Here is a 13124-nt window from a genome sequence, read left to right as displayed (position 1 = left end):
AGCCCTTGGTCGGGAAAAATCGCGAGTCGCTCCGGTATATAGAACCGACAGCCTTGGGAAGCGTCACACTTATGCGAACAAAAGCTCGCCTATTCTAATTGACCATTATTTTTTTTCTCCTAGTAATCTGCCTCTTTCTTACCATAGCGTACTATGTTACTATTATTATACAACTAAAGTATGTATTTTAACTCTGGTTTCTGTCTTAGGTCGTTGATGCACGGGCTGGTCCTGGTACAAAGTCTATTTCGAAGCACAAGAAAAGTCGCGACGATACTGAAAACATATTTCAGAATCTTGCAAGCAATAACACAAGCAATTCTCGACGCACACAAAGTTCCAAATCGCTTATATCTGAGAAATTTTCAAAAATATTTAAAAAAAGCAAGAAAAACAAAGTCGTAACTGCACATGCTGATTCGCATACAATTGATCCAGCAGCAGACAGATTACGAAATTCTGTCGCTGGCTCCCAAACATGGTCTGATCAACATTTATCTATGCATGATTCGATGGATACCGATTATGAAGATATAACTGATAGCAGTGCAATAAATGGTGGTGGTGGCGGTGGTGGCACAGAAGTCACCAGACGAAGTAACTCAAATAGTAACACAATTGTGCAATTTCAAACACAAACTCGCGCTTCCGCATATCGTACTTCACACAAAAGTGCGACACTGTGTGCGGGTGGTGTAACTGCTGCATCTAATAATATCAATGCTAGTCGAAGAAAGCATCCTTTGAAGACCGGTACTAAACGACGTAAATTTATGCCGCCAATTCGTAATCGTACCACACTAAAACTTCTGAATGATAATGCTCAATTCTATGATGAATTAGAATGGGAAGAGCGTAAATCATGTTGCGGTAAAATATATGTATGCTCTTCATTAGCTGGTACAATATTGCTTGATATGGATAATTTTAAGGTATGTACCGAGCATCAACGTCAATCGAAACAACAACAAAAAGAGCCAAGTGCTACACAACCAAGACAACAAAAGACAATCATCGCTACATTACCAACTGTCGTACAAATAACATCGCCCACAACAGTTTTTGCTGCAAGTGCAACATGCCCACCACATTTACCAGCCACAAAAGCCGTTGTTGGTGTAGCAGCGGCAGCTATAAATTCGAATCCTACACCAGCATTGAAGAAACATCATTTATTTTTCAAAAGGCAATCAGAATGCTTTCCACAACTGGATCTCTGTACGAATAATAGCGTAAATACTACTTTAAATAAGACTGATTCTTCGTCTGTGGCAGCAACAAATACACCGGTGATAATTAAAAGTAACAACAGTGCTAACAATAGAAGTACAATAGCAACAATAAACACACAACAACATCAAACAACACCATCATCAAACAATGAATCAACAACAATCAATATTGCCGCAACAATACCGTTAGCGATCAATACAACAACAAGCATCTCCGCCATATCATCTTCTATATCTCCAACTAGTAATGCCGCGGGTACTTCTGCTCATAATGGTATGCTACTTCCACGACATTCTACAGCCAAAGTTACAACGATTTCACCACCTTTACCAACGGCAACAACGGCAAATCTAACAAGCAATAATAGGCTATTACATAAAATAAGGACAGGTAAAATATACAAGCATTCACTAGAGAAAACAGGTGTAATGCCAGGAGTTAACGGCTCCATTTCACCAACTGCTATTGAACGCATTAAGGCTGGAGATTTGCCAGAGGTAAAACCATTAATGCGTGGTGTATCAAAGTCATATGTGCTCACTAAACCCACTACGAATGGCATCGGCGGCAGCGCTCCTAACAATAATCAACACCCAACAACAACGCCATATTATGCGCCAGGTTCATCGCCAACATCGACGTGTTCTAACTCATCGGTGATATCTACTGCATCATCCTCTTCATCAGTAGCCCCGAAGTTTAGCGACAACTCATCAGATTCGGGTTTCGATGAAAATCTGCAAGATCGGAAATCGGCAAGTCCTTTGGTAAGTACATATGACTTCACTGCTAAGAATTTTGATTTACGGTGTAGGACCGGGTTTTCATACTGTTGAAATATGTTCTTGTGGTTTTTGTAACTATATGCAACAACCGATGACTGAAGAAATTGTATTCGCTTTCATTCAGGATCTTCAGATTGATGTGGGGGCCTTTGTGGACCCTCAAAGGATCAATTAGTTTTTTTTAATAATGGGATATTTTTTGGAATAACTTTGGTACAATTCTGTAACGGATTGGGGGTCTGGTTTTGGGATCTAGCCCAGAACAATCTGTCCGATGCAACCATCCCTTGTACGTGACACACTGACAAAGTATGACCGTCCTAAAAAGATTCTTTTCCGGCAAACCCAGCAAAACCATTTCTCAGGACCGGGGTTAGGAGATAGGTTCGATACCTTCCCGGAGCAGGAGACTATGGTGCAGTCCCACTGCGAGGAGCTACTGGGAGGATGACAATTTTTAGGAGGGACACACAACAAATTAAGTGGCGTTACACTGAAATGACAGTCCTTGGTCTGGAAAAATCCCGAGTCGCTCCGGTACATAGAACCGACGGCCCTGGGAAGCGTCTGTAACGGATTTGGGACATTTTGTTAATTATGGAACTATATGCGGGTCTTAAACTTTTGTTTTAGCAGCGCTTTGCCCCATCCAATAGGTGTGACCACTGCCATATTGTCATCCAAATTCTTTGGCTGAAGTCCGAGGAAAATTGCTTTTTCAAAAGACGTGGACCAGAGAGATAAGGGTGTTAGTGGTGTTTGTGGAGACACGTACTGTGTGAAATTATTGCCTTAATCGCAACCTGACTACCTATATATATATATACCTGACTGCAGCTTAAGCACGCTTCCTTTAGAATTTCTGCTGCTTTCTTCACGGCTATAATTTCGAAAGACGCTGCTGTAATCTGGCATCCTGTAGGATCTACTTATTTCTGGATCGGCACAATAAACAGCAGACCCGACCTCTTCCGTTAAATTGTAACCATCGGTATGTACGTGTTCAGTTTGTTCTGCCATTTCTGCACCCTGGCTCCAAACCACGGGCTCAGTTGTGGCCCCCAGAATTCTTTCGAAGCTCAAGCGTTGGACCACATATTGCGTTTAGCCGTTAGGTCTGCAGGCAGGTAAATATGGGTTTGACAATTGCCGTAAATACCGCGGAGGCACTATCTAGGATGACTCCTAGATATTTCGTGCTACATTTTTCTTGTACGGTTACCCCTCCAAACTTAGGCTTTGTCCAAGAGGGACCTTATATTTTCTAGTAAATATTACAAGATCGGTTTTTTTCCGCATTGGGAGTTAACCCAACTCCGGATGCCCAGACATATACTTCCCGAAGTACCTGATTTGTCAGAAAGCTGATTATCACTAGGCATCAGTTGCTTATGATGACTGAATCGCCATCTGTATATACCGTAAGTTTGACTGGTAGAAAATTGCATTGCCTGTTTCGCACATGTGACTGTACAATTCAATGTTGGTACGGTTTTTTACAATGTACTTAACAGTGTAGTAGGTCCCGTCCCGCCAATTTTTATGAAAAATTAAAATGATCACGACGCAAATTGGAAGAGCAGCTCCTTCAAAAGTTGTATCAGTACTTAATTTGTGGATTAATAAAAGTCTTAATTTTAGCAGGAGGATACAGAGAAAAAACTGACGACTCGTGCCACTACAGGCAATGTTCATACAATGTTTTTGGCAAGCGGCGTTCAAATACAAGGTCAACATCAGAATTTGATGCTAACAGGCAATGAAATCGCTGCTAAATTGTTACAAAACCGAAAACAACAAATGTCAATGTTAGCGGCGGCGGCAGCGGCAAGTGCAAACAGCAGTGGTTCTCTGCAACACCATTATCAGCAGCAACAAACGCCAAATAATGTAAATATTTATACTTTTTGAAATTTCATCCCAATTGTAAATGAATGCATCAATATTTCCGGCATGAATTAGAGTATGCATGCCAGTATAAATGCACATCTATTTCTTTTTAAAACGTGTATTTTCTCAGGGAGCATGCATACTTTATTACTCTCTTTGTACTACTTCTGTATCCATATGTTCATGCCGAATGCATACAAAAGCACTAGAGAAGCATGCATACATCCATACGTATGTACGTTTCATACATATGAAAGCACTATCCCTGCATCGATCAATAGGAATTTTTCTACATATGTATGTAATTACAATAACAATAACATTAATATAAATGGAGATGGCGCAACTTTAAGCCATCACCTTGGATTATGTGGACCATTGATACACGCACAATTCTTACCGCTTTGGTCGAAAATTGTCTCACAACAATTCAATTACGGCAAATCGGCCAAACGCTCGTCATTAATCCTCGACATATTCCAAGTTTATTGCTCCAAGTTGCCCAATCTCTTATCAGTTATTCATATCCTGGAGTTCTTTAAAAAAAAATATTCTTTCAAGAACATACATTTTGTAAATACAAATAAATTTTTCAAGGCAATAAAGAAAAATCAAAAAGAGTGCTAAATTATATACGTACGTGCAGACAAAATTCAGAAAAGTGTATTTTTACAAACATACGATCATTGATACAACATACATATTTCATGCATGCGTAAAACTTTTTCCACTCGGGTATCATTCTCATTATTTTTCACTAATACAGCGCGCACACTTTTTGTATGAATAAATATGTTTTCAATTAGAAAATGTGAATCTTGCATACTTTTTCATGCATTTAGCATATATACATTCTGTATGCATACATTTTATGTCAACTGGTATATTTTCAAATTAATTATAATAAACGTGTTTTATTCATAATCAATAGTTGGCGGCATCGCGTATTGGCACGGCAACACCATCTTTGAAAATTTCACAAGTTACGCCTACAACAATATCAACAGTTCCAATTGTTGGCAACTCTGGCAATAGTAATTTAGGATCTCATATCAATGCAACAACAACAGCATCCACTGCGCAATCAAATCGTTCAATTTATAATAATAATACTATACAGCATGAAAATGGTGTAACAACAATTGTACCGGCCTCCTCATTAGCTGCTTCTTCTCAAACGGCTGCTATGAATGCTCTCGCGCCGAGCACTGTTACCATAACGCCTGCGCCAACACATCATATGACCAACGGTGGGACAGCAGCAAATGCGGCGATAAGTCTCACAAAGAAATTGACAACAGCGGGTTTGGGTGTAAATTTAATAACAACGGGTAGCAATAATCAAAGCAATATACTACATACGGTCGCCAATAATGCAACCCATTTAATAAATCATAACAATAATACAGCTCTACTTCAGCAACATAATCAACAACAACAACAGCAGCATACACAACAACATCAGCATCTGCATCATCATCATCATCACAATACAACGAATCAAAAAATTATACTCTTAAAAACTACTGGTCCAACAAAATATTGTAATACTTTAGGAAATACGAATAGCCCCAACAACACTTCTAGTATTAAAATGACAAATGCCGCCGCAACAGCAAAAGGTATTCACGCATCAACAGTGAATACCGGTGTAGGTAAAAATTGACCAAATACTGGCCGACAGAGATTAAAACGCAAGCATTAAAAAAATGAAAATTTGAGTTACAAACATTAATGCTTTCAAGCGTTGGTAGTACAATAGCACTATAATAATAACATAGAAATAATGAATAGTTGACGTTCGATATGACGCACGGACATGATTGAATTGAATTTAATCAGGATGTTTTAATATATTGAATTGTAGCTGTGATTTCTTATGCATAAAGTGTTTTGTTTTACTAATGCTAAAGAATAGAAAATACTCGTATGAAAAAAATTAGTAATTTTAATAACGATGCTCTGCAATAGACTGGGTCGAAAAAAAAAGTTGCTAATGTCCTCCCCTAAATTTAAAGATTATGTTGAGAGGGTTTCGGAAATTTTTTTTTTATCCTTCGAAATACATCCGAAAAGGTTTTTTCGTTGTAACTTGGTTATTCGACGTCCGATTTTTAAAGTTTATATGTCATTATTTTGGCCTTAGAAGCTTCACATTTCCGTTTAATGTCCTTTTAAGCTATGAAGTCGGCTTTCGAACTTCGTAAGCCGATATCTATATTTTGGAGGCTACTTCGAAAAACGGAGATAGTACTTTTTTAACTTAGGCCTCAATCTCTAAAAAAAGTGGGTTTTGTCCAATACCCAGAAAAAAAAGTTGATTTTGTCGCATAGTGTTATTATTATAAATACGAAACAACAGGTTTGACTCACTTATTTACTTTGACTTCCCCTATTAATGATGTTTGGCATATCTTTATTAGCTGACCTAATCATGTGAAAACGACTTCATAGCTTAAAAGGACATTAAACGGAAATGTGAAGCTTCTCAAAGCCAAAATCATGACATAAATTTAAAAAAATCGGACGTCAAATAACCAAGTTACAACGAAAAAACATTCTCGGCTGTATTTCGAAGGATTAAAAAAAAATTTGTTTTCCGAAACCCTCTCAACATAATCTTTAAATTGCGGACATTAGCAAATTTTTTTTTTGTATGGAGACCAACCCAGTCTACTCTGCAAACAAGTGGCAGTTGAATAAACTATCTTGAGAACATAAAAAGGTATTTTTTGTAAATTTATTGATTTTAATTATAAAACCCAACAAAGATTGCAAAAAATGTTTCTGCAAACAGTATCATTAATTATCAATTTTGATTTTTTTTTTGCAGCTGTACATATGTATCTATATATATTAAATAATAATCAAGTATGCATTTTCTAATAAACCTTAGTAGTTGCTAAAAAAAAATCAACAATCTGTATAAAGAAAAAACTGTAAAACTGCTACAGCTTCAGTTTGGATTTAGACCCAAAAAAGGTCTTTTAAGATATTGAAGTCAGAGCCTTAACCATTTTACACTAGTCGATTTTCTCTTTTTAAGTTCAATCAGCAATTGTTTTATAATTTTAGACCAACGTCAAGAAATATACCAGAAAATCTAATTCGTGTAAAAGTGCTCTTATGTGACAAATAATTTTTATAATTCTTTAACTATATTGGAAAGGGAGTGCCGTATGTACTGAAAAATTCAAAGTTACATATATTTAGATTTAACTTAATTTTTATATTTTGCATCGATATTTTAGAAAGTAATATTTCGACCTATCCTAATAGAAAGGTTGTAACTTAAAGATTTTGTTAACAAAGACGTATCTCATACATTCTGTTAAAAAGGCCGTATCTGAGCGATGTCGTTAATAAAGTTGTAACTCAGGAGACCGGGTTAAAAGGTTGTAACTGACAACATTATTTTATTGTCAAAAAAGCGTTAAACTTACTTTAATGCATTTGCTTTTTACAATTTGCAAAAGACATAAATTGGTAAATCAGAATATAGACAAATGTTTCTTCTATAGCATAGTTTAGCATTTTAAGTAGTTAAGGAATTTTGAAAAGCAATTAAGTTCAATATAGTTCATATCTCACCTGTAAAAAATTTTTTAAGTTTCTATTAAGAAGAATTTTCGAGCTCTAGGCCGCAATGAGCAATAAAAATGCAATGAATTATACCATATATGTTGTATTTATTTATTTTGTGGATATTTCGATTTCAAAATCATCTTCAGGGCTGTAAAAAATAATTTTTTTTATAAAAACCATAAATGCACAAACATAATCTAACACACTTGTGAATGCACCTTGTCGACTAATTAGTGTTAAGATTATGTTTGTGCATTTATGGTTTTTATAAAAAAATTTATTTATTAAAGCCCTGAAGATGATTTCTAATTGAAATCGAAATATCGACAAAATAAATAAATACAACAAATATGGTATAATTCAATGCATTTTTATTACTCATATATGTATATGTGTGGCCTAGAGCTCGAAAATTCTTCTTAATATAACTTTCATTCATTGGTGATAGAAGAAATAGGATACATTCGCGTTTTCAATCTCGTCGTGAACGGTTCGCTGAAATGAAAAATTGGGAAGTGTTAAAATATATGTATAAAACCTTCGTTTTATACGCAATTTCAGTTGCAAAATCATACAAGTGCTATCGGGCTAATAACCGAAAAAATTAATTTCAAACATTACTATAATGTTTTAAAAAATAAATTTACAAAAATGTGTAAAATTAAACATACATAAAGCTATCGATTTATGTATATACATACATGCATACCGTTGTGGAAATAGAATACATAAATGTCCCCGAGGACAAGGGGTTGTGTAGCGCAATATATAGCTTCTCCAACCCAATTGTCAACCTCACCTTCGAGCGGCGAATCCCGTTTCACTAACAGACGAGGCTCTGGCGACCCCAAGCTCCTCATGGAACTTGGGGGTGGGGAGGGAGGGATGGCCTGAAGGTTTAATGTGGCCATATAAATCGTTCCCGAGATGGTCGGGCCAGCACCTTAATGGTGCTGTGTTACCGGAGCGTATCGGATCTGTATCCGACAAAGGACCATCACATCGATAACACTCCCCAAAGCCTTCGGGGAGTAACTAATCGCTACAACAACAACAACAACAGGACAAACGGAACATTAAAAAATTTAACCAAATACATAAATTTACAGTCATGTACATATAATCATATTTCACTTATAAACTGGCTACAGTATAAAATCAACTATCTGTACTGAAATAAAACAACATAAAAATTAAAGGTGTGAGCTAAAAGGATTGGACTATTTGCAAGGACATACATATGCTTTAAATCAAATTTAAATAATTATATATACCAAATTTGACCATAATTCTTGGACATAATTCTTCTACATAAATGTACATATAATACTAAACCATACAACTATAAAGTGATTTTGGAGATTGGAAAAATATAAACAAAAGAAATTGGACAAAAATACCAACTTAATTTGAAAATAAACAAAAATTGAAACTATTGTGATTTTGAAGATTTGAAAAAATATCAACAAATTAAAGACCTTTACCAAATTAAATTAGACATAAATACAAATTTAATAAATAACAAAAATGCATATAACTGCACCGAGGACAAATAACGGGATAGAAAATATCCTCATATTTTAATGTACAGTCATGTACACATGACTAGAGTGAATATTAAAAATAATTACCATAATTTAATGGATAATTAACAATTAAAGACAAATTGAACATAACCTGGCGTGGTGCCATTTTAAATACCAGTGAACAAAGCATGGATAGTTAAATACAAATAGCAAGCTGCTACACATGATTCTGGCCAGTTGGTATTACCATTGTGTACTAGTGGAGCCAAAATTACTTATATACTTTGGAAAGTTAATCCAGAAAGTAATAATTTTATGCATTGGACAATAACCTGGAACTGGGACTTTCAAAGATAAGAAGGTCCTCCTCCATGCAATCAAATCTCGAAAAAAAAAAAAATTAATATAACTTTTGAAAAGCCTAAAATAAAAACAACAAAAATTTTTTAAATTTCAATTACAACTTTTTTAACCGGCTTCCTCAGATACGACGTTGTTAACAACTTCGCTGAGATACGGCCTTATTAGCAGAGTGTCTGAGATTTTTCTTTATAACAAAACTTAAATAATATACGATTAGGATATGTCGATTTGTGAAAATAGGCCCCTTTTTCGAACGCTTTTATTTTTTTTCTGCTTGCTTAGAAAAAAATTTCAATTGAAAAACAAACACATATTAAGCGGGCAGAACTACGTTGCCTCAATTGTTTTTTCCTTTCCAATTGAAATTGAGCAACGTAGTTCTGCCCACTTAATTTGTTTTTGTTTTTCAATTAAATTTGTTTCCCTAGTGAGCAGAAAAAAATTAGCAGCGAAAGAAAAAAAGGCCCTATCTATCAAATAAATTACTACTTGGTATTAATTAGTTGAAAATATGCTGGACAAAATTTATATTTTTTTTTTACATGAAAAGACAAAATCTCTTAAAAATAGTTTGGCCCCCTACCCAGAAAAGAACTAATTAAAAAAAAAATATATAGTTTGGCCCAATACCCAGAAAATAATTAATTTTGCTGAAGTGTAACTTGGAATCACTAAGGTTTTTCTTTTGTAGTCAGAGGTGTACATAAATTAATCGCTTATTATGAAAATGGCAAATGCCCTCCTCTGGCGGCCACCGTAGTGTGATGGTAGCGTGCTCCGCCTACCACACCCAAGATCCTGGGTTCACGCCCCGGGCAAAGCAACATTAAAATTTTAGAAATAAGGGTTTTCAATTAGAAGACAATTTTTCTAAGCGGGGTCGCCCCTCGGCAGTGTTTCGCAAGCACTCCGAGTGTATTTCTGCCATGAAAAGCTCTCAATGAAAACTCATCTGCCTTGCAAATGCCGTTCGGAGCCGGCATAAAACAAGTAGGTCCCGTCCCGCCAATTTGTAGGAAAAATTAAAAAGGAGCACGACGCAAATTGGAAGAGAAGCTCGACCTAAAATCTCTTCGGAGGTTATCGCGCCTTACTTTTATTTTTTTTTTTAAATGCCCACCCCTAGGCAAATATGACACTATGATTGAAATGTATACTTTTTTATTAGCACCTATTTATTGCTGAAATGCATATTTACCCTATAAGATTTTATAGGCGATAGAATTTTGGGTTTACTTTGCAATTGGCTCATTTCAATGCTGTTTTTTCTGCCTGTTGAACAATTTGAAAATGCAACAAACAATTCAATTATATATTTTATGCACATTTCACTCTTATCAACGTTTGTTTGACATAAGCAAATGTTTTCTATTTTTGTTCACTAATTAGAAGTACAAAATTTTTGTCACGTTTAATTCTGAAAAACAAAAAAAAAAATAATAATCTTTCGCTATTTGATTTTTTGTAAATATGTGGTTCTACAAAATTGAGCATTGAGCGTAGTCAAATAGCGCTTCTTCTTAATTTTTTCAAATTTTATTGTGAAGCTAAACTTGATAATATTTTTTCCTAATCATAAATTAAAAAGAGAAAATCGAAATAGTTGAATTCACACAAAACCCACCACATATATGTACATATATGCATTAAGTTTATAGCGTTGCGTTTAAAAAGATTAAATGCGTTTTGCGCCCATTTGTTGTATTTTGTAAATTTTTACTGAAAACTATATAAACATAAATATTTAAGAAACCAATAAGAACTAATATATTATATATAAAATTTAAAAAAGAATGAAAACACGACAGTGAGATAAAACTATATTTTATATGATAAGCTCTGTTTTAAAAAAATTATTTAATTTAATTTTAGTTGAGACATCCAGCGGCTTTTCTTTGTATATATCTATATATATATATATATATATATGTACAAGTATTTTTATTACATATTTAAAGCATAGATATATGTATGTATGAATAAGTTCATAAATAAAAATCTAGAATCAACACCAAACGTTCTTACACGCAAAAACAAGAAGAAAAAAAAACATATACGGTTTTAAACGGAAAATACGAATACATATAATATGTCTATGAAATATTAAAATTATTATGATATAAACAATAAACTAAGCATATAAACAAACACACATCTATATATTCAACAAAAACTACGTATATACATATATGCTTAAAGAAATAAAAATCATAAATTTTATATATATAAGCATTACATTTCATTAATTTTCAACAAACTATAGTTCCGTTAGTTAAAGGTTAGTTAAAAAATATGAACATATGCTATACGCTAATGATTAAGTTAGAACACAGTTCACACAATATGCTGCTGCACATAAAAGCGGTAAAAGTTTTCAGACGCCAAAAAAGTTAATAACGCATAAAGGAAAAAATAATTAAATGTATGTTTCAACAATATAAGAGGTCATAGCAAAAGAAAAAACACAAGTAAATCAGAAAAATTCCATTCTATAGGCATGTTATATTCATAAAAAAAGCGTTATTCTCTAAGCCTTGAGAGCATAGTTGGTCAACTAATCTAAAAAAATCGAATCTAAAAATATACACATATATAATGACATTTAAGAATTTTACATAGAATTTGAACAAACAAATAAAAACTGCAATTTAGAAATAAAAAAAACAATAACAAATCAAGTTTTTCATGTTGGGTTTTATAGATTTTGAAATGCAAATCAAAGTAGCGTTTGCAAACAAATTTTTATGAAAGAAACTCGAATTGGATTATGTTTTCGAAATAATATAATTATAGGGAAATAAGTGTTTTGAAAGTAAATGGAAAGCAGTAAGAATATCAAAGTGTCGGAAGTGACTTCCCGTGAATCGATAGCTCAATTCCATGATGAAATTAATATTCAGGTGTTCTCATTCCGTTGACGTGTTCCCTTATTCTGACAAGTTTGGCATGGATATTTTAGAGGGTTGTCTATCATACATAACTGCTTTTGAGTTCTACTACGATGGTAGTAGATTTTAATATACGTTTAGAAATATTATAACTATATAAGCCGTTACTAGAATTGGTTAGCCAAAAAGTTTAACGTAACTTTATATTCCCTAACAGAATATAGATAAAATTTTGCAGAAACTAATTTATTTGAAGAATTTGTACGAAAAATTAAGCATTCCAAATTTATTACTTTTGAAATACACCTAAATACTGGCATTTAGAGCTGCCGAAAAAGTGAGGTTATTGCCCCTATTACCGTTTACAACTCAACTCTGGTTGAGTTGAAATTTCGCAATTTGGTATTACAGATTACAACTCAACCTGTCAAAAAAAATTTCGGTTGAGTTGTCTAGTCTTACAACTTTTTGTGGCATTGCCGTTTACAACCTTGTGTTGGTGTAGTTGTCAAAGACGTCAAAATCTTACAACTGCTTACTAGCAGTTGTCTCATGCAATTTTGCAGTTGTTTTGAAAAAATGTTACGTTTTAGAAGACGGTTCACCACTTATTTTTAACAAAGATGTTCAAAGTTGATATCAAATGACACGTTTCGACCTCCGATTTAAGAATCCGAAAACAAAAATTGTAATTCTTTGCGACAGCATGGCACTGCTAATACGCGTCCAAAAATATCGAGACGCGTATTAATCTCGAGAACAATAATCCGAAGGCGGAAAAGAAACATTTTATCTCTTGTCCGGAGATATTTGTAGTTGAAGTTGGCGATTTTCATGTGGTTGTTGTAATGTTG

At 34.2% G+C, this 13124-nt stretch overlaps 2 protein-coding genes across 14 annotated transcripts in view; one reads left to right on the top strand and one right to left on the bottom strand.

The window, feature by feature from the left end:
* Positions 1 to 12056, top strand: part of LOC137250659 (uncharacterized) — a 71160-nt gene extending 59104 nt beyond the window's left edge. For all 8 annotated transcript variants that reach the window (XM_067783846.1, XM_067783851.1, XM_067783850.1 and 5 more), the window contains exons 3-5: positions 210 to 2000; positions 3660 to 3908; positions 4840 to 12056. In XM_067783846.1, the coding sequence (XP_067639947.1) occupies positions 210 to 2000; positions 3660 to 3908; positions 4840 to 5574 (2775 nt within the window). In that variant the 3' untranslated portion in view covers positions 5575 to 12056. The remainder of the gene's footprint in view (positions 1 to 209; positions 2001 to 3659; positions 3909 to 4839) is intronic.
* Positions 1 to 13124, bottom strand: part of Sirt6 (sirtuin 6) — a 70301-nt gene that overhangs the window by 30475 nt on the left and 26702 nt on the right. Inside the window, exon 6 of one of the 6 annotated variants that reach the window (XM_067783859.1) lies at positions 7789 to 7988. The exons of the other annotated variants lie outside the window; for them this stretch is intronic. Within the exon in view, the coding sequence (XP_067639960.1) occupies positions 7925 to 7988 (64 nt within the window). The 3' untranslated portion in view covers positions 7789 to 7924. Of the gene's footprint in view, positions 1 to 7788; positions 7989 to 13124 lie in introns of those variants that run through there. 6 annotated transcript variants of the gene reach the window in all.

Source organism: Eurosta solidaginis, chromosome 4, assembly GCF_040869045.1.
Source record: "Eurosta solidaginis isolate ZX-2024a chromosome 4, ASM4086904v1, whole genome shotgun sequence".
NCBI lineage: Eukaryota > Metazoa > Arthropoda > Insecta > Diptera > Tephritidae > Eurosta > Eurosta solidaginis.
This window is presented reverse-complemented; position numbering and strand designations above follow the sequence as displayed.